The 26377-nt window shown below is 43.8% G+C and overlaps 1 protein-coding gene across 4 annotated transcripts; it reads left to right on the top strand.

Moving 5' to 3' along the window:
* The first annotated feature begins 299 nt into the window (after nt 1-299).
* LOC115551031 (lactadherin) lies at nt 300-23427 on the top strand. 4 transcript variants are annotated; one of them, XM_030366524.1, is made up of 11 exons: nt 300-511; nt 7678-7800; nt 8021-8152; nt 9286-9318; nt 14903-15016; nt 15557-15738; nt 16148-16303; nt 16689-16833; nt 18729-18934; nt 19736-19891; nt 20320-23427. In XM_030366524.1, the coding sequence occupies exons 1-11, from the start codon at nt 430-432 to the stop codon at nt 20461-20463; spliced, it is 1473 nt and encodes a 490-aa protein (XP_030222384.1). In that variant the 5' UTR covers nt 300-429; the 3' UTR covers nt 20464-23427. The 4 variants fall into 4 exon arrangements, with proteins under 4 accessions (XP_030222384.1, XP_030222386.1, XP_030222385.1 ...); XM_030366525.1 differs by having other exon boundaries at nt 301-511; nt 18750-18934; XM_030366526.1 differs by lacking the exon at nt 9286-9318.
* The last annotated feature ends 2950 nt before the right edge of the window (nt 23428-26377 follow it).

Below are 26377 nucleotides of genomic sequence, written 5' to 3'. Positions count from 1 at the left end.
TGACACACAAAATACCTGCCTGGATTACTCGTTAAATGATTCAATTTACAGAAAACAACCAAACTATCATAGCATATCATCTTTTAGTTGAATCTTATAAAACAAATGGTATATCATTTTCTTGGATATCGCTGCTAGGCTATATGATGGTTTTCAAGTGACTAACACCTTGGAATCCACCAAAGCCTTTTGCTGTGTCGCTATTATTATATCCCTTTGAAGTCACACCCTGAGAGGGGAGGGGTTACAATTATAAAGGGCGATATGATTGGTTCACCACTGTGGTACACGTGCTGCTGTTGCTTGCCATATTCCCAGTGTAGGCTCTAACACTTAAAGCTGCAACGGCATCGCACAGAGAGCAGTTACTGTCCCACGTCTTTGGCTGTACAAAAATACTTTTTTATTAAGGTCTTCAGGACAGCAACAATGAAGACACTATCGTGTTTTTCACTTTATTTGCCACTTTTCGCAGTTTCTTTGGTTTTCGGTGCCATTTCCACTGTGAACGGTAAGTTGCTTCTTTGTTTACATTTTGTTGTTCCAAACCACGTTGCTCATTGGGATCGGTGCTCATTGCTTCTTGGTTAACTTCGGTACTGGAATTAAATTCCCTTTCTGCAAGGACTAAACTAGATGTAGTCTATTGCTCCGAATGAATAGCAAGCAGAGCCATTTTCTGCCCAAAAAGTAAGAAGGCTAAATCTCTAAGGAGTCAAAAAGAAATTAGTATCCTACTGATTCAGATCTTTAGTTTGTTTTTCTCTCTCGAGGTACCCAGACATGCGTAATATAGGCTAATGTGTCATACGCCGTGTTTATCGCCGCCCTGTATTCCCTCGGGTAATTTAGCGCAAAGTGCTCTCTCACAACTATTAGGCACACGGTCCATTATTCTTAACTGTTGTGGCTCTTGCCAAAGGCAATTGACTTTGTTTGCATCCGCGCGCTGCACGCAATCCATCTAGGGCAGCGGACAATGGTGCCCCACTAGACACTCGGTGTGCTGCTTTCAGACAACCCAGAAGGCGGGCTACGACGGTAACTTATTTTGTCTGTATGAACAGTAAAGCTTATTTTCCTACCTTAAATACTCAGAAGACCTTTTTACAAATCGTTGAAAGCATTTAAAGTACAGATATGACCTGAAAAAGTGGTAGGCCTTTTGTCTATAACACCTTTATAGACAAAACTACCAAGAACATTTGGTCAAAATTATATTTTAATTAAGTTGCCTTACAAATGTTGATTACAGCGAGAATTCATAACGTATAATTCTAGTCTATATGTTCTTAATACAGGGCATATGATAACAAACCTACCAAATTTACGGTCTGGATAAACATGTAAGTACTGTAATGTCTGGGGCTGGTAGTACCAGGCGTCAAAGGCGTGTAGCTCACCGTTAGTTGAGTCACATTTCGGAAATGGAGTTAAAATGCCAAATTGTCAACTTCCTTTCACTAACAAGAAGTCATGATCTGTCCATGTAATCATAGCGAGACGGATGCAGCACTAGAGGCAGTGAATTTAAACTAGGGCTATACAAGATACATTCCCAAATTGTGTGTGAACAAACACAATTGGAAAAAAGAAATCCTGTATGTTACGCCCTCTTTAGGTAAATGTATTTCGATTTCATCCATGTGTTTTTGTCATTAACCCTAAAAAAAAAACTGGCTGCACCATCTGTCAGTGATGGTCCCTGAGTCATGGAGCAGTCCTGCCAATTCCAGCCCACAGAGGAAAATACACGTTGATTTTCTTAAACAGATTTGACCAGCTTTGAATTCCAATGACGTGGTGTAGAGAATATGGTTGTGACATGGCCTATCCTTGTGTTCTTGCACACACATACACACACACCATGCCAAGTCAGAAGATTATGGACTACCTATACAGCCCTGGGTCATCTTTATGACGGTCCACAGTTTATTTTTAGGCTTTGGTTTTGTTGTTTATTCTTTGTGGCAGATGGTGGCTTTAAAGTTGTACTAGCAGATTACTGAATACTCCTGGCTTCGCACTTCTAAGGTGGTCTGAAGAATAAGAAGGTGGGGGGGGGGGGGGGGGGGGGGGAGAGGAGAGGGAAGGATAAAGAGAGAGAGTGAGGGAAAGAGAAAAAGAGAGATAGAGAGAGAGAGAGATGTTCACTCAGTTGGATGGCATACACATGTGACTGCTGACATAACCATATCTGCATATGTTAAGACACACACAGGGATAATTTTGCCCTTACATACATATATAGCTCTTCACAAGGAGGTGGTTGCACTTTTCTTGTTTCAGATAATTGATGATTTACTTTGCCAAATATTTCCCTAATAAGAGATGATTTCAGAGCCTATACTAAACTATATCAAGCTCCTTTTTTTTTTTACTATACCCTTCTTACCATTTTACCACTTTATAATGAACTATTTTAAATGAAAACAGGAAAGGGTACATATCCACAGATATTGTCCACAGAGTGTACTCCCAGCACTGTCAAGGCCAAAAAGATGTGTCATCAAACCTTGATTCTAATTCTCCTTGAAATAATTTTGTTGTAATTCCTACTGATTAAGGCCAAGCTGCCAACCTATCTCGAGACAAGGTTTGCCAAGTGTCCCGATAGCCCCTCCCTCCCCTTCCGCCCGTGTCCTGAGGCAGCTCCGCAGCCTAGTCAGCATGGTTGTAGTTTATGATCTTCATGTAAACAGTGGCCCCTGAAGGATAGTTACCAGGGAGTTGTGTAGCCTTGTCTTTCCACCTTGGCTCAGGGCACCCGCCTGCTGGCTGATCTTCTCGGATGGATTCGGAAGCACCTGCTAACTGTTAGTCTTGGAACAGATGGTGAACCCAAACACAGAGCTGAAACACACAGAAGCATGTATAAAAGAAGTATACTAATATTCAAAATAAATACAGTGTAGTGTAGACCATAGGCAGAAACCACAATAACTGACAAGGGGCAGCAAGGGAACCTAAATATAGAGGACCAACCTCAATATATTCTATATATAATTCAGGTTGAGAAATAAAGATTTATTAAGCATATTTTAATAAGGTTTCAGTTTTGATAACATTTGAGTTATTTTATGCACAACAAGAAATTGCCTGCCTATATTATATTGGCTAGAAGGTGATGTTTATGTGACATAAGAGATATAAGAGATATGATGTGGTTACTTTGTTCATTGAAATGTTACAATGCAGGGTGTACATTACAGAGTAGTGTTGACTTCCTATTTTCACAATGCCAGTTCCGGTACAGCATCCTTCAAGTACAATGGTAAAAAAAATATATTGGGATGCCAGGGCCAGACTTTGGATTGCAAAAACAGAGTCATTAGGTGGCTGCTGCGGTGTATTTTCTGACTGGTATTTGGACCTCATTCTTGGGCCTGGGAATCATGGGTAAAGGCATGGGTTCATGACTCATAATGACATACACCAGCACAATGGCCTGTGGTACTGGTGAGCCCATACCAACATGACTCCACTATAGTTGCACTCAATCAGAGGCAGAGACACATGGACATTACAGCACTGCTTATGTCTCACAACTGATTCGGTTTCAATTCGGAACTGACATAATGGCAGTGTTCAAGCACAATCATAGATTCAAATCATTTTTTTGTCTATCCTATATAGATTATGCACACAAACACATAGTGCTTTAAGCCACCACTAACCCTACGCTCTCTGGCGTCTTCCTTTTGCCGATGGTAAGGAGCCCAGTAGGTGCTGAACGAGCAGATTCATAATGGTTGATGTAATCAAAGCTGTATTCAGAACACAGCAGAAACTAGTTAAATTGTAATTACTATGTTAAAAATGGAGGGAAAAAGATAATAGCCTTAAATGCTAGGCAACTGCTGTTAGTTTATTGTGCCCTTCCAATTGTCCAATTTAGTCGGCGTAGCAATACAGGTTTATCCATTTAAGATAAATAGACAATCTCTAGTTTGCAGGTGCACATCAACCGAACCATCGTAAACTTGTTGGTCTTGTTGTATTGCATTTATTGTAAGATGGATTTAGTTCGAAGCCTACATGTTGAGACACTTAATATTCCAAAACAAAGAGGCAAAGGCATGCAAGGACTCGTCTGACTTGGTCAACTGTTATCCAGATAAGTCATTAGTTTTTATGGGTAATTCAGCATTACACAATAACGGAAAGCCAGAACAGCAGCCAAAGTTTCCCTGAAACTAACCCATCCACGTATCTAAAATAAGGTTGTCACATGTGTAACTAGATGGTCATGGGTAGACTCACATTGTGGTACAGCACAGGATTCTGTTTGCACGATTCTGCCTTAAAAGCATCCTCACTTATTTGTATTAAATGGGTCATTTATTTAGTTCTAGTTTAAACAGACAAACGGATTATGACATGTCGTTTTTTCCCAAAAGGCTTTTATTCGACCACGGTCTTGCAGTGTCGCCCTCCGCACTAATGTTTCCGAAAGCAATTCTGGTCCACAGCCCAACTCCTCTTCAACCACCACAGATTACACAGTTAGGATACACTTGCTTCTGTTCCACAGACTATTCTCTTGATACATAAAAGTACTTTTGAGTAAGTACAGAGAATGGTTGTCCTTGGGGAATTTAATTTAGTTGGTTCAACTACCACTGAGTCTATTCAACTACCCTGGGATGTATAACGTGTGTGTGAGTTGGAGTTCACCTATTTTACAGGCGGTTAATTTGTTCTCTGAGCAGGACAGATGGATAAATGGCCACTAAAAGGATAGGTAGACATGTTGGCTGGAACCATGACTTTGCTCGATCACAGAGCCACTCAGAATGTGGAAATAGATTTCTGATGCACGCACATGTACGCACATGTATATTGATATTCAAAAGTTTCTTGCCCAAGCGAGCAGTAAGCACCAGTATGCTGTACATCTGGAGGTGGCCTTGTGGGTATACTAGATAAGGAAGTGTGGCATTTTAGTCCCGCTGAACTTATACCAAAATACCCGGGCCTGTTATCCTATTAGTATTACCACTGACTCTTCAAAACATTACTTATCTGCGCTACAAATCCACTTTTACTGTATGGTTGAGGTCGGTTGATACCAGAGGAGCCAACAACAGCCACCACCAACCACCTATTCTATTTTGAAGGCCAACATTATAATTCTTAAGGTGCCAATTTCAGACTTGGGAAGCCAACGCTGTACTTCGTGTACAATCAGTCAAATCATAAGGGATGGAAAATGGCCAAATTCCTCAACTTCTGGCAAAACATGTTGTGCATGTTGTTGCAATTGTTATCTTTACTAGAACCCAAGGTTTTATCATTGAAGTACTAGGATTAATATGCTAGTGTATACTACAATTCGAAATATTTAGAGAGGCAAGGCTATCTTGGGTGAAACCCTTTTCTGTTCTCATTCCTGGTGTTTTATTACTCTTTTCAGTCCCTTTCGAAATATCACTTTTATTATCATATGTTTTCGTTGTGTAACTAAATATAATATTATTGTGCAAGGGCTGTCTCTCTCCAAGGCAAATGTTATATTGCCTGTACCTGCACATATCAGCCACCATTTCCCTTTGACCCTGATGGCTTAGAGACTGCCAGACTGGGCATCCGAGAGGTGTTACTGGAAAGGCCCAGTGTCTGTTTTGTGTGAAATGGCTCATTGTTGCTTAGTCAGCTGGTGTACAGATTATGCACTTCCGACCGCAAACAGTGCTGTCCACCTCTTATTGACTGTAAACAGTGTGGGAACTGTAGCCATAAATGTTTAGTGAAATTAAACTTGCATTTTTAATATTACTGAAAAGTTGATCTGAAACCAAATACGTGCCAGACTTTATTTCCAGTTTCCACATAATCAGTTAGGAGATCCCTGGTATCCAGCAGCTCTCTTCCTTAACTACTACTAACTAACTACTGAAAATTATATATAATATTCCCCTTTTCAGGATCACCATGATACAAACGCCTAGCTGGGTGATCTTTGGACTGTAAAATCAGATGCCCCAACCTCATTTGCCAGGGTTCCAATGCTTTGTGGTTTTTGAATTCACCTTATTAGAACACATAGACATAAGCTGATACGGTTGAAATATTTGATGCAGCACAAATAAACCAATGCATTGACACTGTAAATAAAATGGCAAAGATTGCACTGGTTTTAGAACAAAGGTGCATGAATTCTGCCTCTGTTCAGTGACCAAACCGGGTCAAAAGGACAACGTTAAACAAATTGAAATGTTGTTGCAACCTTCTATTAACATTCATTTTTTTAATTCTGAATAAATACAATCTTTTTTAAATAGTGGGAAGAGTCCGTAATGGTTATTATTGGATGATCATTATATCATGTTGCTAATATTGTCTGGTTTAGCAGTATTAAGAGGGAAACAAGTGTTTGTCGGTCTGTGTGTGCGAGACTATGACACAGAAAGTGAGATAGCATGGTGAGTGTTCAGATGTTGTGTTTTTGGTAAGAAAGGGCTATTGTTCAGAAACCATGAGTTGAAACAGGGTTCTCTAGCAGAGGCAGCGATCAGGTGTTTCACTGGTTCATCCAGCACAGAGTCACCCCATCAATATTTCAGAGGATGTGTTACGGGATGTGATGCGAGGTGGTGATTGACACCCATTTGTAGCACTTCATGGTTCACAGGACGACGGACGCAAGCAGTGCAGCACACGTTTTGCTGCACTGTTTGTTTTTAGTTTTTCCTTAATAGGAAGATGGCTCGTGTGAAATCTCCTTGCCCCTTTTGAAGACACTTACAAAGGCAGATACTGTTTGAGATGCCCTAGTTAGAGAGTTGTTTACCGGCTAGGCAGAACTTCTTGCTGTGGCAATTTCTCTATCAGAGTTTGCGTCTAAGACAGATGAGATATTTAGATGCAAAAAGCACACGATACTGTAGACAATTGGTGGTCATATATATTTGTAAGAAAAGTACGAACAAAGATACATCACAACATGCATCAACAAACAACATAACAGGCAAACATTACAATAATCTGAGGCCTCAGATGGGAGCTTCTCTTTGCGTGTTACTTCATACTCTAAAGGTACGCTCGGGAGATGTCCCCCGATTGTTCCGAGTCGTGAGTTCTTATTCACTTGAGTTGGGTTCTGGAGGGGGTGTGTCCCCCAATAAACCAAAAGCCTTTGTTTACCAGATGGTAATCTTTACAATTGAAGCTCCCCTGGATGCCATTGGAGGGGGTGGCGGCCGTGCCATGTAACCCTCTGTCTTCGTTGACGCTAGCCAGGGGGTCGAGGAACAGGCCCATACATCAAAGGATTGCATGGAAGATGATTTACAACACACGAAAACATAGGAACAGGCAGGCAATAAAATGCATCACACGACCCTCGAAGGTTCACACTTTAAATGACCCACAAGGAGAGTAGAAGGCAGGCAATATATGCATCACACAAAATAGTAACAAAACTTAAGTTCATAGATAGACCAAAAACGTAACAACATGTCGATTTTCCATCACATTCTCCAATCTGGAGGGGCATTAGTTGATGTCTGAAACAGAGATCAACCACTCAACAATGACTTTGAGGGACAGAGCCCACACATGCAATTTTTTGAATGATATACTGTATATAGATATAGACGTAAAGTTATTTATGTATATCTATATGATTTTTAGATTGGGGAAGTATTGATATCTGATCTCACCTGATGTCCCCAGGTGACTACTGCGTGGTGAACAAGTGCAGTAACGGAGGAATCTGTGTGACGGGTTCAGGCGAGCCCTTCATCTGTATCTGCCCCGATGGGTTCACCGGAGACACCTGCAACGAGACGGAGACCGGTAAGACCACGGACATCGAAACTCCAATGTAAAACGATGTCATCTGCTTTGAGGTTCTATGATTTGTACCTACAATGTTGTGTATCAGTTGTGAGGCTCTATGATTTAAAGATGATCTAGTGTCTACTCCTCAAGTATAAATATGATTGGTCCGTATATTTATTGCAATGATTTAGGGGATAGACATTCATCCGGCGCTTCTCTCCATCTCCAACCACAGGGCCGTGCAACCCCAACCCGTGCACAAACGACGGCGTCTGCGTTGCGACGGGCCACACGCGGCGAGGGGACGTGTTCAGCGAGTACGTCTGCGAGTGCCAGCTGGGCTTCGAGGGCGTGCACTGCCAGAACAGTAAGCCCCTCCTGATCCCCTCTTCCACGCTCGTTCGCGTCAGGGCCGTTTACACATGATGAGCTCTCAGCGTCGGCATTGCCAGCGTTGCCAATGTGTTCCTTTGGCGCGTTGAAGCCCAACCTGGTGTTGAACGCTGCACCGGGTGTAGGAGACAGCTCTGATTCTTCCAACTTAAGGCTTCAAGCAAAGTTCAAACAGTTACATCGGTGGACGGTTGACGCTGAGCCTTTAGGAGCGTCTAATCAGCTGCCAGCTTAGGATGATGTTTATGAGTTAAAAGCGCTGAACTCTCGTCTTTTCGCTGGCACTCGGCCGTCATGCGCTTTCTGAAAGCTCATCATGTGTTGACTGCTTTAGCAGAACCCGTCAGCAGATCTATTGGAATTTGTTTTATCGTGGCCTTTTCCCCCTCTTCCTGTTTATACATTAATCCTCCAGGCTACACTAAATGTTTCCATGTTTCCAGCTTTGCAATATGCATAACATTTTATACTATTTTTAGTTATTCCATTAGTTTCTCTTCCAATGTGCCTTTTGGGTGAAATGTACCTCCTGATGAGTTCTCGAGCTAGGGGAGAGGTAGTGAGGCCAGATTCAAATTCTCTTCTCGCACAATGAATTCTACTTCACACCAGCTCCTAAATATGGAGGTACCAACCACACAACGAGAAACCCTGACAGGAGAGGACTACTACTGAGAGTCCCTCTACTCGATGTTGGCACTTAGGCAGTAGCTTCAGCTGTCCGCCAAATGTAGTGGTTATGTTAGCTGTAGGGGAGACAGCTCAGGCCGCATATTCTGCTTGATATTAGGAGCCCTGTTAACAGCTGCCTTCTTTTCGAAGGACTGTGTCTCTGCTCATGTCCAGTTGAGAGTGAGTGCCGTTGAGTCTGAAAGAGGAAAATGCTCGGGAGCATGTGTTCAACGCGTTCGTCCAAAATGCCTTCGAGCCCCGTACATACTGAGGGCTGACAGATGGCCGCAGCTATGGAAGGGGAAGGCGGTGAAAAGAGTTGCCAAATGAACACAAAGGCCCTGATTGAACAGGCCTGGTGGCAGTGGCGGGGTAGGGGGGCTTTAAGAAATGTATGATTTGTGTTTTATGTGTGTGTGCTTTTTCTTACCCTAGGAGTCAAAGGAGCAGACCTGAATGTGAAAAAAGGTAACTTGTAACATTAGAACAATAGACAGACAAGGGGCACTGGAGACGCTGTGTGTGTGTGTTCAGCCTGGACTCTTATCCCTTTCTTGGATCCAGGTGCTCACTGACTCTTCTCTAGCCTGCATGCGGGGGCAGAGGAATGTGCAACAAACATACTCACAGACGCAGACACACACTAATCTGCACAGGGCAGCATGCACGCCCTCATACCCTCGGTCAAGGCCAAAGTTTGTTGGAGATAGTGTTAACAACCTGAATATTTCCACATTAACCCCTCGACTCCTACAACCTCCGTCATTGAGAAATGTACTCTCTTTGGTAGCGTCATACTGTCCTTGAATTGAATTGGGCGATCCACAGCCCATGTTAACGCTGGTTAAGATCCCCCGATTCTCTGTTGCGAGGCGAGCACTGCCTTTCAGAGACCCTCAGAGACCTTTCGTACAACTTAGCTTCTAATATCCCATAAATGCGTACACAGACCCTGTGTATAAAGATCCCACGTATAGGGACGCATGCCAACGCTGCCAGAAAGAGGACCAGTCCTTTGAGCTGTTCTATGCGTCTATTTGTCTGGCACTGAGCCCTATAAATGCTGGCACTGGAGAGAGGTGCATCTTCTCATTTACTAATGCCTGTGTTAGGACAGCTCTGTAATTGGTGTGTGTGTGTGTGTGTGTGTGTGTGTGTGTGTGTGTGTGTGTGTGTGTGTGTGTGTGTGTGTGTGTGTGTGTGTGTGTGTGTGTGTGTGTGTGTGTGTGTGTGTGTGTGTGTGTGTGTGTGTGTGTGTGTGTTGGTTGATAGTCCAATAAGGAGAGTAAGTATTTCCGGATGGATGGGTTATATTTTTTGGAGCCATTTTAAAAAAGAAACACAAAAGTGTTTCTTTTTTAAGAAAGAGAGAGAGAGTGGCCGGATCCCCTTTGGTGGTTGTAGCTGGACGGCTACTCTTCTGTTTGTGGCCTAGCCTCTGGAGGCGTAGCGCCGTTTAAACGCTCATTTACTTAACTCGCTGAGCCGGGGGGCTGGCAGCGCACACTCTCTCTCGCTCCTTTTCATCCACACGTATGCAAAGAGCATGCATACAGCTTATCCCTCGACGCTGGCCCAGCCAACGGAAATTGTCCGCCTGCACAGAGCGCCTGCAACGTCAGTGCCTCTGCCGTTGCTGGGCAGAGAATAGGACTCTGATGATGCGCATTAGAGGATTTAGGTGTGCCCTCCCTACAATGTCACTGTACCTCTTCAAGCCTCACTGCAGCGCACCTAACCGCCAGGTGAAATAGCCCAGAGAGCGGAGGGAAGGTCGGGAGAGAGATCAAGGGAAACTGTTGGAAAGTGGCAATATATGAGAGAGCTGCAATAGGGAGAAGGAGAGATATTCATGGCATTTCCTCTAGTCTGGGCCAAAGCAGATTGCTGGAAAGTTCCTTGGCATGAAGGACTTTTAGTTTTGCCTATTCTTCTCACTTAATCCTAGATTTTCCGAATCGATTAAAGCTGAAATGTGTTTATCGGTTAGTCATTGTGCTTGTTTGTGTATGTGCGTGCGTGCATCTGTACGTGCGTGGAGTTGTTTTTCTCCAGTAGTTATTAAATCCCTCCCAGGATGTGGTGATGTGTGCAGACTAGGCTTCATACCCCTTTTTGTGTGTGTGTGTGTGTGTGTGTGTGTGTGTGTGTGTGTGTGTGTGTGTGTGTGTGTGTGTGTGTGTGTGTGTGTGTGTGTGTGTGCGTGTGTGTGTGTACGTGTGTGTGTACGTGTGTGTGAGTGTGTGTGTGAGTGTGATTACCATCTTGAGATGATGAAAACTTTGTAGCAAAGTATATATTGGCCTTATTTTCACACAAATCAAAGCTGTCACATAATGATGCAGCCTATACAGCTGTTCACAATTTGTTTATTGTTGACCTGCAGAAAAACCCATTATCCAGTGCCTTACGTGAGGCACAGGAAACCTCTGTACAATGGTGTTTCATTTTACATGTTCCTGGTGTCATTCTTTTAAATTACATTTTGACCTCAGGCAGGAATGAGAATGCTCCAGTACACAGGATATGATGTCACATATTCTCTTGGACGTTGCCAGTCACTATAATAATAATAATAATAATAATAATACATTTAATTTAGAGGCGCCTTTCAAGACACCCAAGGTCACCTTACAGAGCATATAGTCATCATACATTTTTTAAAAAACAAGACATTGTGGAAAAATAAATAAATAATTAAATAAACATAAGCAATAAGAAATAAATAAAACAAAAACAAGACAAAACAAAACAAAAAAACAATCAAAACAGTGATCAGTTAGACGTTGTGTGCGAGTTTGAACAGGTGAACTATGCACAAAGTAGAAGGGATTAAAGACTGTTCTACTACACTACACTACTCTGGATGCTGGGTAGGTTTAGAGCGGTACTTCCAGTCAATTCACCGCTTCATTAACACAACAACCCACTCCACTCCGCACACGTCTCGTTTCATATAAATAATCCTTTGGTCTTGAGTGGCAACTCTACTGCCGGTTAATTTCACCATGGCAACAAAAGGCTACTTCCATTTTTAACAGAGGAAGAACCCCTCCATGACCAATTATTTAAAACTGATACATATGCACATTGCTATTGCTATAAAAAAAAGGAAGAGGTATCAGATTCTATCATTTTTGACTCATGATCTTAATAATGAGCACCTTAAACATCACACTCCCTAGTCCCTCAGCACTGCCTGGTTACAGGAGCCTCTGGATGTAGCCAGGCCTTCTATCTACCCAGGGCTAAAACAGCCTCTGGATGTAGCCATGCTTCTATCTACCCAGGGCTAAAGTAGCCTCTGGATGTAGCCATGCCTTCTATCTATCGATGGCTAAAACAGCCTCTGGATGTAGCCATGCTTCTATCTACCCAGGGCTAAAGTAGCCTCTGGATGTAACCAGGCCTTCTATCTACCAGGGCTAAAGTAGCCTCTGGATGTAGCCAGGCCTTCTATCTACCAGGGCTAAAGTAGCCTCTGGATGTAGCCAGGCCTTCTATCTATCGATGGCTAAAACAGCCTCTGGATGTAGCCATGCCTTCTATCTATCGATGGCTAAAACAGCCTCTGGATGTAGCCAGGCCTTCTATCTATCTATCCAGGGCTAAAGTAGCCTCTGGATGTAGCCAGGCCTTCTATCTATCTATCCAGGGCTAAAACAGCCTCTGGATGTAGCCAGGCCTTCTATCTACCAGGGCTAAAGTAGCCTCTGGATGTAGCCAGGCCTTCTATCTACCAGGGCTAAAGTAGCCTCTGGATGTAGCCAGGCCTTCTATCTATCGATGGCTAAAACAGCCTCTGGATGTAGCCATGCTTCTATCTACCCAGGGCTAAAGTCCTGCTGACTGTGGCCCAGATCCTGGGCTCATCAGATCTGCTGATTGACTCATGCAGAGGCTGCTGACCCCTTGTATTGTATCGATGAAGGCCCAGTTTTTAGACCCGGCCCAGTGAGCCCGTTATTGGTTTTTCTCTGTGTTTCATGCTGAGACACTGGCTCATATTGACACCCGGTGGAAATGGAGCTGTATACAAACTGCTGAATGAGTTACGGTATTGGGTTTGGCTCTCCAAAGGACACACAAGTGGAACAGCTTGGTCTACTTCAGCCTGTGCAGTCTGTATACAAAATGTTTTGTCAGCAATCAGTCTGCTGATTGCTGTGAAACGTTACTTATTCAAGGTAATATTACATGGATCATCAGTCTTATAATATTGATTTGATTTGGCTTAGTGATCTATCGACATAAGGGTTTAGTGGAGGGTGGGTTATTGAGGTGAGGTAAATTGGATTCATTTGAAATGTTAGTATTGATTATAATATAATGAATTAACCATTGAAATTATGTCACTATTATAATTATCGTTGATCGTTAATGTATAACTAAACAATCACATAATCATCACAGTGGGACATGGTAGTTATTTAAATCAAGTTATTAAAATAAATAAATGGCTTGTTTACCTTTTATTTTTTTATCGTGAAATGCCACATGAGGCATCGATGCGGAGACCAAGATGCGGTTACCAAGAGCACCTTAGGGTGCCTTACATAACTCTATTTTTAGCATAGAAGGCGACCCAGGTGGTATACCCGGCCCCCAGCATAGCACTCCACTTGTGCACTGGCCTTTACACCGCCTGTCCCCTCCTTAGCGTGGTCCTCATGGAATCCTCCTTGGGTTCTCCACTCAATGGAGTGTAAGGCCCAATCCCATTTCTTCCCCTTACCCCTTCCCCTTACCCCTCCCCCTTGTTTTGAAGGGGTAAGGGGTAGAAATGGGATTGGGCCTTAGGGTCCTGGTGGATCCCCTTTGGTTCTCCACTCAGTGGAGTGTTAGGGTCCCGGTGTACCCTCTTGGGTGCTCCACTCAATGGAATAAGGTCTGGATATAGGGTCATCCTGATAACCAATCCTTCAGTGTGTCTGTTATCAATTATGTGTGTGTGTGTGTGTGTGTGTGTGTGTGTGTGTGTGTGTGTGTGTGTGTGTGTGTGTGTGTGTGTGTGTGTGTGTGTGTGTGTGTGTGTGTGTGTGTGTGTGTCATTTTTACATGGGAGTGTTTTATGTTTATTATAGTAGCATAACACCTATTAATTAAACCTTGTGTCACGATGGTATCTAGAAATGTTGCATGGACATGTAAACAGGAACTTTCCAATTAGAAAACGACTAAACTGAACAACTAATGAGAGAACTTGATTTGTGAACATATGAAAAGGGAGAGGTCCCTAAGCTATTTGTGGACCATGAGTATCTGGGGATTTGAGAGTGAGCCCGATAGACACTCTACACATGTGCTGGCTGAGTCTGTGTGTTTGCACTCTCTTCAACAACCCTAATCACCATGAGAAATGCATCTAATCTTATCCGCCTACATGTTTATGTTGTGTTCCTATGCTAAAAATATAACTCAGTAATGGTGTGTTCCTTGCCTGGTAAACAGGAAATATAGTATGTATTAAAAGGCTATTCAGTCATGCTGCCACTCATTGTGGGCGACAGATGAAGTGCTTTGGTTTGTACCGATTCCACTTGGATGTTGATGAGTGTTTTCTTTTTAACGTTGCTCTGCCCCAACTTGATAAACGGGGCCATCTAGCGGATGTATAGTGAACTGCATGTCATTTGAGTCTGAATTTGAATTTCTTTGTAGAGTCTTTGCTTAAATATTGCTTTACTTTTAGGCATTATTGTTCCAAGCAATTAACAATTATTAATATTTACCAGATTTTCTTCAGCACATAACAAATTCCACAAATGGACAATTTGTTTCCCAAAACACCCTTCATTCTTCCACTTAAAGTTGAACTATTTGTTGATGATGATGTTTGCTAGCTGCCATTCACTCAGCCAACAGCTCCTCTGACCATTCTGCCGTCCGCTCCTCTAGTGTTGTGTTGCATGACCGCAACTTACTCACTAACTAACCAACCTCCTTATGTCACGCATGACCATGATTTCTCTAACAGTGGAGTCCGGACTGACTGTGAGATGAGAGCGGAAGATGACTCTGTATCACTGACATCCCCATCTTTTACCCCTAGATGTTAATGAGTGCGCTGCCAAGCCTTGCAAAAATGGTGGATCCTGTCGTGACCTTGAAGGGGACTTTGTCTGCCAGTGCCCTTCCCCTTACGTGGGCAAACAGTGCCATCTCCGTAAGTGTGTGTGTGTGTGTGTGTGTGTGTGTGTGTGCCAGTGTGCCAGTGTGCCAGTGTGCCAGTGTGCCTGTGTGCCTGTGTGCCTGTGCGCACGCGTAGGTGGAGAATGATGGTTGGACTAGGGTAAATCTTTTAAAAATTGTTTTTCTTACTTAATATAATCGATCTAAATCTTAAGATATAGAACAAACGCCAAGTATTAGTGTAAACTGAACATGTGGCTGTATTCTGCATTGCTCAAATATACTGGTTTACTTTAATTGGAATGGTATGTTTGCTTTCAAAAAAGGAGATATGATTTAATATATTCAGGATTTGATTGACCAATAGGTAGCCTTTTTAGAGCTTGTATCAGAGGAATCTATTACTAATAGATATTATCATTTTTTTGTTACACTGTATCTAAAAAGCTACAAGAACCTATAGAGCTGTCAGCGTATTTTTTAACACGGTGTATTATCACAGTGTAGACTATAGACTACCTCCCAGTTCAACCTGCTGCCCCCCCCCCCCCCCCCCCCCCCGGCTCCCCCCCAGGCTGTGTGTCCCTGCTGGGCATGGAGGGAGGGGGCATCGCTGAGTCCCAGATCTCCGCCTCCTCGGTCTACTACGGGATCCTGGGCCTGCAGCGCTGGGGCCCCGAGCTGGCCCGCCTCAACCGCAAGGGCCTGGTGAACGCCTGGACCGCCGCCGCGCACGACAGGAACCCCTGGATCGAGGTGAGGGAGAGCCCCGACCCTGATCCAAAAGACCCTCTGTGGGCCACTGCTCGACCTGTTTAGCCGCAACGCCTCTGGGTTCAAATGGGCTCTCTGAATGTAGTTAGGGAGTGATGGTTCATGTTTCATTTAGGGAGTGGGATCAACGTTGCATGGACAGTTGCACCTATGTTCATGTATGTTTGTGAAAACTTAGTTTTTTAAGTTATCTTCACTTTTCCTTGGTTACCATTTTACGAAAATGTCAGCGTTCCCGTCACTTCATCCATCTAGTCGCCCGCTCGCGACTAGATCAATTGTGGACGTAACCAAGGAGATCTTTGAGTGTTGGAGCTTGGGGTTCTGGCGCTGATTCTGCCAGCTGTGGGTGTGTGTGTGTGTGTGTGTGTGTGTGTTGCCATGGTTACAGGTCAACATGCAGAGGACGATGCGGTTCACGGGCATGGTGAGTCAGGGCGCCAGCCGGATGGGGACGGCGGAGTACATCAAGGCCTTCAAGGTGGCGTCCAGCCTGGACGGACGCGTGTACACCGTGTACAAGCAGGGCGCCGACCGGAAGGACCATGTGAGTGCACCGCCTCACACAAAGACGGCCTGGGATTAGATTGGGATTATACCATCATAAATACTTCATTACATTTATATGAATGGTTTCAGAAAAACATTTAACTATGTTAAGATGGAGCGACATCTCTCTTTGCATCGCAATCTCACAACCGTTTTCAAATACTAATAAATGACAAAGAGAAGCGAACCACCTCTATGGGGAGTTTTTGACCAGCAACAAGACCACTTCCAGACGAGCCACTAGGGGGGGGCACCAAGACACGCGCTCGGTTGAAGAGGTCTATACTAGGATGCGTGTGCAGTCCCACAACTACAACTGAACGAAGCTTTAATTAATATTGGGTTTCAGGACAAATACTTTGTCCCTGCTGTGTTTTGGTCAGGTGTTCATGGGGAACGTGGACAACGACAGCACCAAGACCAATCTGTTCGACCCGCCCATCATCGCTCGCTTCCTCCGCATCATCCCTGTGGTGTGCCGCAAGGCGTGCACCCTGCGTATGGAGCTGGTGGGCTGTGAGCTCAATGGTACGCGCACGCACACACACACACACACACACACACACACACACACACACACACACACACACACACACACACACACACACACACACACACACACTTTGTATGCATTCAGTTTTATTTATACCCAGTAACTGAATGAAGTCATTAAGTTGGATATCAATACCCTTTTTTTTCCAATGGTAAGTCTTGTGCACACGTGCAGCCTATATATATATACAAAGGGTTTATTTATTCTCAGATACTGAATAAAGTTGTTCATTTGGATCTCAATGCATTTTCTTTTATACTCCCACTGACACTGAAAAACACACACACAACAACATCCCTGTTTCCCCCATTACAAGTGTCATGTGTGAACCTCTTCCAACGGGATCCATGGATCTTTACTAAGACCATATGGGAGTGAATGCACCAGGGTAATATTGGCAGGGGATACGTCAGCTGCGAATGAACGCATGTGTTTATTTGGACGGCGAATAGTGTTAGTCATGGTTATCAAAATATGGCCTCCCCCTCCCTGGCAGGGCCAGGGTGATGTTTAGCGGTCGCTCGTACGCCACTCGTGTTTATCCACCTCGTTGTCTCCTTCAAGGCCTGCCAGCGTGGCTCTTGGAGGCTGGCTGGCCTCAATACGGGGCTGGGATTTCCCCCATCTGCACGTCTGTCTCTTGCTGGTGACCACGTTGTGTCTGTTCCGCCAGCGTCTGGCATGCTGAGCTCTCTGTGCGGCGGTGTGGAAATGGTTCTGTTTGTGAACTCGTTTGACATGGGAGAATGTGTCTCTCATGTAAAGAATAGTGTGTACAGTCGGGACTGACGGGATTTCAGTTCACTAGAATAACTATTATACATAGATGGATGATCATGGTTGTGAAGTGATGATTTTACAAAATGTGTGCGCATCGTGTCAAGCAATTCACAACTAATGTGATTGAGTCAACACAAAATTCTTGATTTGTCAAGTGCGCTTTGGAAATCTTCATCTCCATCTTGTTGGGAAAGAACAGCACTTAAATTCTACAACAAGGAAAAAGATCAAGAAACAGCTGAATAGAGTTGAGGACATTTATTTTAAGAAAGTAATACAAAAGCCGAGCTGGTCTGCAGAACGCCTGCTATTCCAGTTCCAGTTTTTCTATCCTTGCTCCTGTGATTCCTCCCATAAGCTCCAATGCAGGGTTGTTATCAACAATGACCATGCATGCTCACAGTTGCGGTCAATTTGCCACCAACCAAATTCCGTTGTTTTCGTTATTCTGGGATATGTGCCATGTTTCATCATCTTAACTTATCAATAACATGTCCGAACATTCTCTTACTTTGTATCAAACACTGTCAAGCATGTTTCATCATCACATCTTGTTATTAGGCCTGAAGAAAACTGTGCAGACTCTTCACATCAGGGGCGTAATCTTTCCCTGAACAAACCGTATATGTGCCTTGTCTATCTGAGCAAACCCGGAATCTCTCCGGGTGATACTGCCTTGTGTCACCTTGGTTCCCAGGCCTGAATATTAGTACATACTGGTGATTTATATCGGATGACCTTTCTAAGAAGCAAGAGTCTATTCAGAAGACTCCATGTTTTACCCTGCCCATCTTTATTATAATCCAAGGTTATGTTCAAAGTCTCCCACAATCTCTGGCCTCACTTTACCTTAAATTACTTACCTCCCATTAAGTGTTCCATGTCGTCATGTCTGTGCTCTGCCTCAATGTCATTGGCTGCCCTTCCTTGGCACCCTCCTGCCTATCATATTCTCTCTTTTCTTTGTTTGTCACCCATCCTTCCTTTTGGTCCTTGTTTCCGTCTGTCCGTCTTTGTATGTGTCTGTGTGTGTGTCTGTCTGTCTGTGTGTCTGTGTGTCTGTGTCTCTTTTTCTCGGCCCTCACCTCAGTAGTGTCTTCAAACACAACAGGTTGTTCCGAGTCGCTGGGGATCCGGTCCCGGTTGGTGTCGGACCGCCAGATCACGGCCTCCAGCGTGTTCCGGACCTGGGGCATCGAGGCCTTCTCCTGGCAGCCGCACTACGCCCGGCTGGACAAGCAGGGCAAGACCAACGCCTGGGCCGCAGCCAGCAACAACCGCTCCGAGTGGCTGCAGGTACAGAGCGCTGGAGGCCCCATGCACGGCCACATTCTGCACGCAAGAAGGGCCCAACTGAGGCACATTTCAGACGCACGGCCAATAGCAGGGGGTGTTCAGGCTTTCTGAATCTGGGTTTCAGAGCTCGTCGTTGGTTAAACTCACATCCAGCGATCCTATTATGTTATCGAAGCACACCGGCAATTGTTTTGTGACGGAGATATTGTGCTGAAGCTTAATGAAGTATATTTCTGTATTTCTACAGTGGCCAGTGGAGATTTATTCAGAGTCTTTTGACTGTTTGCTAGTGCCAGACAATTTTGTTTACACCAATTACAGGCTTACAGATCCCTGGCTCCAGCAACATGATTTGTCTTTAAACAAATATGACGCGATGGAAAGTAAAATGACCCGTTAACCCAGATTGGAGCTTAACTGCCAACATACTTTAAATATTAATCTATAGTCAGATTTGGAGACTAGCTTTTGCTATACTTTGGTTTCAAAGCTGCCCGTCTATGCTGTTGACAGCTTATTTCGCACTTGAACTGACTTATGTTTGAACCTAAATACCACAAGGACAAGTCAATCACTGGTTATTTTCATGAGAGGGGGATCTTTAAGATAAGTTTCTGTGAGCCATGTTGAGCTTATCATCCCAATAACAATCTCTTAAAATCTTCCCACTTGGATCCCATCCAAATGCATGCCCTGGGCACATACCTGAGAGCCAATCGCGTAACCACCTTCTTGTAAACAGAGTAAGGAAAGTGTGAGGAACGTTTGAGGAACGTGTGATGGTTTGATCCGTGTCGTCAGGTGGACCTGGAGTCTCCCAAGAGGGTCACGGGCATCATCACCCAGGGAGCCAAGGACTTTGGCTCCGTGCAGTTCGTCACCGCCTTCAAGGTATCCTACAGCAACGACGGCCAGTCCTGGGCCACGGTCAAGGATGACACCGCCAAGACAGACATGGTAGAGTGTTTGTGTGTGTGTGTGTGTGTGTGTGTGTGTGTGTGTGTGTGTGTGTGTGTGTGTGTGTGTGTGCTTGTGAACATACAGTTGTTAAAAAAGCATAGGGTTGTTGACAGCGTAGCCTGCATACAGGGGTCATACTCCTGGAACATTCCACCTGGAACCATTTATCGTCATGCTAACTTGATTGCTGTCATTGCAATCCAATAATCGGCTTACCTGCCATCTGGGCTCGGATGTCCAGAAATGCACGCCACATCGAGTAATCAAATCAGAGTCTGTAACCGCTCTGACTGGACTCCAATGGAATGTAACAGCAGGAAAACCAGGTTTTCCATGTAGTACATGTCGAGGTGGAGGTGAGTGAGTGCTTATGGTCCAGGGGCTTCCTCTGTATTAAGTGTGTTGGCTCTGCCTCTTGTGTCCAGATCTTCCAGGGCAACAGTGACAACAACGTCCACAAGAACAACGCCTTCGAGCCGCCCTTCTACGCACGCTTTGTGCGGGTGGTCCCGTGGGCGTGGCACGAGCGCATCACTCTGCGCATGGAGCTGCTGGGCTGCAATGAGTAGTCGTCGCCCCCCCCCCACACACACACACACACAAACACACACACACACACACACACACACACACACACACACACACACACACACACACACAATAAGGTTGAGTTATGGTTGACGTCGACGCAACGCAAGGGGGTTCACGGACCCATTACGTCCTTGCCGACCCTCTTTGCGTCCACCGCAAGGTCCGGACGTGCGCCTCCCAAAATTGTGACCTTGCGTCAGGGGGCGATAGATTCGCTATAGTAACCCCAACGCAGAACCAAAACAGGTTCACGACTGCGTCAAAGCGTCTGCGTGGTCATTGCGTTGCGTCGACGACGTGGAACCATAACTCTACCTACTTCTCCTCCGACCTGCCGTCTCTCAGCCCTAGAGGGCGGCAAAACCCTAGAGTAGTTTTAAGTAGTCCTATTGCTCCTCCATGAGATGTACCTGCTCAGCTAGTAGGGGAAAGAGTCCTTGCTTTATTGGTGGCCTATCGGCATCGGTCGGGTCGATCCAGCTCATTTCCAATAAGCCAATTTTATTTTCAATTGAAGTTTTTCTTCTGTCCAGTATATCATAGATATTTATGGGGGGGATATTTTCCGATACCAGGGTCTGAGATCAGCAGTGTGGGGCTGGTAGTTGTTTCAGTGCTAGAGCTGTGTCACAGATGATCTGCAGCTAGACCCTTCGACACCCCAGGCTAGAATGCACATTATCAATCTTCATGATTTTGTTGGACGTTTTTTATAGTAACATTTATAAATGGATAGATTTGAAAAAAAAAAATGTAATTGCTAGATACCATACCACGTAGCTTCAAGGCAAATGTACAGGAAAAGGTTGTCTTTTTATTGTGACAAAGAAGAAAAAATTATCATAGTAGAATTGTCACAATTAATATTTGCTTGCTTGTGCTTTGTAATGACCCCTAAATGGGTAGAGGGGAAAAGGGGGTGGTAACACATTACCTAAAATGATAACTCAAACGTAAATAAGGCAGAAACCAGTTAAGGTGAAAGATAAGTGTTTTACTTTAAAACAAGGATTCAGGAGGGAAGCCAAATAAACTTTGGGATGGCCCAGGCCAAAACAACAACCGGAAATCCACACCCTATCTAAAAGTAAAGACTGCTAAACTAATAGTGATCATAAGAAAATACTATGCTAAACTACCTATCCTGGATAACGAAGAGAAAATGTGGGAAAATAACCCAGTGGGACCTAACATGGTTACATGTGTTATATTTGTACTGCTATTTTAAGAGTTTCAGAGGGCATTTGTTGTCAGGCACACAATTATCCTTTACAATAGCTTTTACAACATTTTTATAGTCTAACAGCTATAGTCATTTAGAGTCCACACACAGTGAGGACAGCCTCAGGGTCAAAGCAAAGTACTACCCGCCAGGACATGTTGGTCCTTCTGTTACCCTGATGCCATGAAGGCAATCCAAATCACTACAGCGTTAAACTCTAGTTTGACAATTTCAAGTAATTTTTCTATATTTTTTAGCCCTTTTTCTTGGATACAGCAACATGTTTTACAAAGCCATTGTATTGCTCTTCCCAACGATTATCCTTTGGTGTTTCGTTAAACTACTATTATTTCATTGTAAGTAGGTATTGTGTGCTTGGTAGCTATATTTAGTATGAAAAACCCACTGTGGAGGTTATGTAAAAAAGTAATAACCCCTTTATGTTTAATGGCATATAATTGCAGCATTGTTTCAAAGTTTCTTTTTGCCTAAGAAAATACCTTGTAAGGGCCAAACACCACTTCCATTCATAGTAGTTATTGTAGCCTATTTTCTCCTGTCATTCCCGCCATACACTATATAATTAAATTCATAAATCATCAACAATCATTGTATCATAATGAGCTACACAATAGGGGAGGAGGTTTTGGATGAGTTATTTCTTTATATTCCTTCATGTCTGGGCTAGCACACTTGTACATGCTACTGAAACCTTTGTTGTTGTTGTTGTTGTTGTCGTTGCAGATTTCAATTCAGTCACTCTGTGCTTTCATATTTGAACATCAACCTATTTTAACAACACTTTTCAAATTTGATGTTTGTGTTTAGGTGTTTGGTAATACGATAAAACCAAAAAAAGTATTTTGCAGAAAACATGTTCATTAGCTATTAGGAGAACGATGTAAAAACTTTAACGAATGAGAAATTAGACAGCTTGGGGTTATGCCAGTGATTCAAGTATAGTATTATCATATGATGTACATTTACAAACTTTAATTATTTTTACTAACTTGATTTGTTTAAAAAAGTATATTTTGCAGAAGGCATATCCTATGCCAATTATTTAAAAAGCATGTAATCCAAAAGTGTGTCCAACCAAATGCAGGTGTGGCCCTGCTGATAAGCCACATCGACACTTGATCCTTCACGGTAGAGCTGGGATTTGCCATAGAATCAAATTCTAATTCTTTAGATAAAATACTAACACTGGGATTCAGGGCCTGTGCAATATCACAATGCATTGAAAATGAATGAAAGTTAAACTAAATTTACTGCAAAAATACATGGGTATGCACGGAAGCTGTCTGACAGTAGACTTGTGTCAAACACTGTACTGTATTAGCTGTTGTTGCAGGCATAAAGATGTCGGTGGGTTATGCAGCCCTGCATGCATCTAATTGGTAAATTGAACAGTTCAGGGGGTCTAGTTTAGGTTTATTAGTGAGAAAGATTTTTTGTTGTTGATGATGTTGTCCATCTTATGTTACTGTAAATAAGTTATTTTATTCCTGTTCCAGTTTTCTATGATTGATGAAAAGCTGTGTTTTTATGCTTTCATGAAGGTTATTTTTGTGATGTTCTCAGAAATTAGACATCAACATCTCATATGGAATTTGTTTGGTTTTTTTGTCTTCCAACGAATACATTTCTATATTGAGTTTCCCTTACGTTTGGCCTTTGTACATTAAAGATAATGAATAAAGAATTTATTCCAACAGTATAATTGATTCAGTGTGGCTTGTGTGGATCTTGGCCTCCATGAATACATTGGATTAAAGCTTGAGAAGCACTGGAATCAATCTAGCCACTTTCCATTTAAAAAGGTGGAGGATCAAAGAACAGTATTCTGGGCCATATTGCCTGTTTACCATTTATACACCCTGGGGGCCTGACTCCTTTCTTTAAAGATCCTATCTTCCAGGGGTGTCATTACCCGTCTCATTTTCTGTGCAGGCCGGGGAAGGTCAAACTTGATGGTTAAAGCTCTTTGTCAGCACGGTTTCACCTTTTACAGTCGCATGGATAGGAAGCCTTGACAAATCTTTGTTCTTTCAGACAATTTTCCTCCCCTCACACACCCCTCAGCTTTTTGTCAAGTACGTTTTACTTGACAAATGGACCTTTGACCACATACATTTATTGTCTGGTTAGACGGGAACAACAAGAGTGCAGTGATGATGTCATAGTTTCCATGTAATTGTCCTGATGTAGTGGTGCTACAAAACCAACCATCTGGTCCGCCGTAATGCACAGTGTTTCGTCATTTTTGCTTTCTCCCCTCTGTGTCCCTTCAAATCTCCCCAGTGGTTTGTCCACCTCTTCCTGTTTAAGAACTGGGGGAACAACCGCCATTCTGGGAACACTGGTGTGGCCAGATTGGTATAGGATAGAGTAGGATGGTATGATTACAGATGGCTTCAAGGTTCCTTGTTTTGTTCTGTTGGTGCCGCTCCCTTGGAAGGAGGGAAGAGTATTGGTGACATAGTTGCATTTGTTGTCTTTCTCTTTCATGGATACATTAATTCACAAAGAGACCTGTGTTCCTTTGCTACATCTACGTCAACACCTCCCTCTTCCAGTTCTGTTAGCCTATATCTAATGGAAACCTGCAACATTTGAATAGCCCGCTATATTATCCAACATTCGAGCATGACTTCAGATTTGCATTTATGGGTCTATCATAAAACAATTACTAGAATGGCACACAATCCACCACTTTATTGCTGAATGTTTCAAGTTTAAAAGGCCTTCAGTTGGTGCCAGCGTTCTCTCTCATGTCCTCAGATGATAACTGGACTGGAAGGAGGAAGACCGTGTTCCAGGGGAACCAGGGTCATCAGAGCATAGCAATGACCAGTTCACGGATCTGAACTGTTTATAAATATTTGATGGTCGATTTCATGCCCCCAAACCAGTATGCAAAAGTGGCACAAATGTGTTGTTCATTCAGCTCTCTATGTTTCCATCAGCTGATCATGTTAAACATTTATGACCCACTCACACACAGTTAGCATTTTTGTTAATGTCAGCAGACGATAGACCCCTTGGATTTAAATCAAACTACACACAACACACACACACACACACACACACACACACACACACACACACACACACACACACACACACACACACACACACCACACACACACACACACACACACACACACACACACACACACACACACACACACACACACACACACACACACACACCCAGACACATACACACAGAGCCTCATTAATACCCGCTCTAATTTGTTCTCCCTTTATGTGTTTGGGTCCTGGCCAAACCGCCCTCTCTTGGGTTTCTATGTCGACTGTTGCAAAAAAGAAATTACACTTTTTAAGGAGCGCAGTCACCCAGCAGTTGACAGGGCTGCTGGTATTTGGGGCCCCAGGCCAGCACCTTTCATCTGGGGCTTTAAGAAGAGCCTGGCGTGGTCTCTTCAAACACTCCAACCATAATGACTGAGACGAACACACACACAGTGCTGACAAGTATTTTTCGCGTTCCGCAAGCCAGGGCTTTAGGAATACGGAGGCTACCTGGGACAGCCAGGGTCAGGTGTCTCTCTCTCTGTCTCGTGCTGTCATAAAGTGACCGGTCTATCGTTTAATGAATGTCATTAAATGAAAGAAAACTGATAAATGTTCTAGAGCACAGGAGGATTTTAGTACGAGTTGACAGAAGGGTTCAGGACTCACTATTGTTCTCCTGCATTGAAGCGTTCTATGTTGAACTCCTGCTATGTTGAACTCCAACTTTCGGTTACAGAAACATCCTTTTATTTAAGACCTGGAAAAATAGTGTTGAAGTGTGAACACAACAATGTGCATGTACCTCAATTCTGTCCCGGCCCTTTCACGTGACATTCTGGGCTCTTTCCAATGGGGGGCTCCCGACAGCTTTTTCCTCTTCCTCTACCCTGAGAGTTGCGGTGGTCTGGCCTTGTTGTTATGTCTCTTGGATGTCACTCAGTAAGTGCAGAATAACTAACAGTGGTTAACCTCAGTGGGGGGATGGCATTGCGTGATGATGGGCTCAGGGTAACCCAGCCTGAAGAATGTCTTGCTGTAGAGCAAGAGGATGTTTCTCAGGCTCCCCTCTCCATACTCTTACACTGAATCCAAGTGAATGAGGTCCAGTGCATAATGTGTTTCTGTTAATGTGTATGCGTGTGTGTGTGTGTGTGTGTGTGTGTGTGTGTGTGTGTGTGTGTGTGTGTGTGTGTGTGTGTGTGTGTGTGTGTGTGTGTGTGTGTGTATGCGTGCGTGCGTGTGCGTGCGTGTGTGTGTGTGTGTGTGTGTTGTGTGTGTGTGTGTGTGTGTGTGTGTGTGTGTGTGTGTGTGTGTGTGTGTGTGTGTGTGTGTGTGTGTGTGTGTGTGTGTGTGTGTGTGTGTGTGAATAGAAAGAGAAGTGAAAAGAGAGAGAGAAGGGGATAGAGGGCTGTCTGTGTGTTGTTGGTTGAGTGGGCTTTCCTGCGTGTGCGCACGATTCTGCATACGTTTCCGCATCAACACTGACTCACACATCCACTGTCTGGGTCGGTCTCTTATTCACATATTGTGGCGTCTTTGGTCAAGAGACTCCAGACCACTGCAGGTCATTCCCCTCTCCCACTTTACAGCCGTGAGTGTGTTTGTGTGTGTGTGTGTGTGTGTGTGTG

Source organism: Gadus morhua, chromosome 9 (genome assembly GCF_902167405.1).
Source record: "Gadus morhua chromosome 9, gadMor3.0, whole genome shotgun sequence".
NCBI lineage: Eukaryota > Metazoa > Chordata > Actinopteri > Gadiformes > Gadidae > Gadus > Gadus morhua.
Note: the sequence above shows the minus strand (reverse complement) of the source record. Positions and strands in the feature narration are given on the sequence as shown.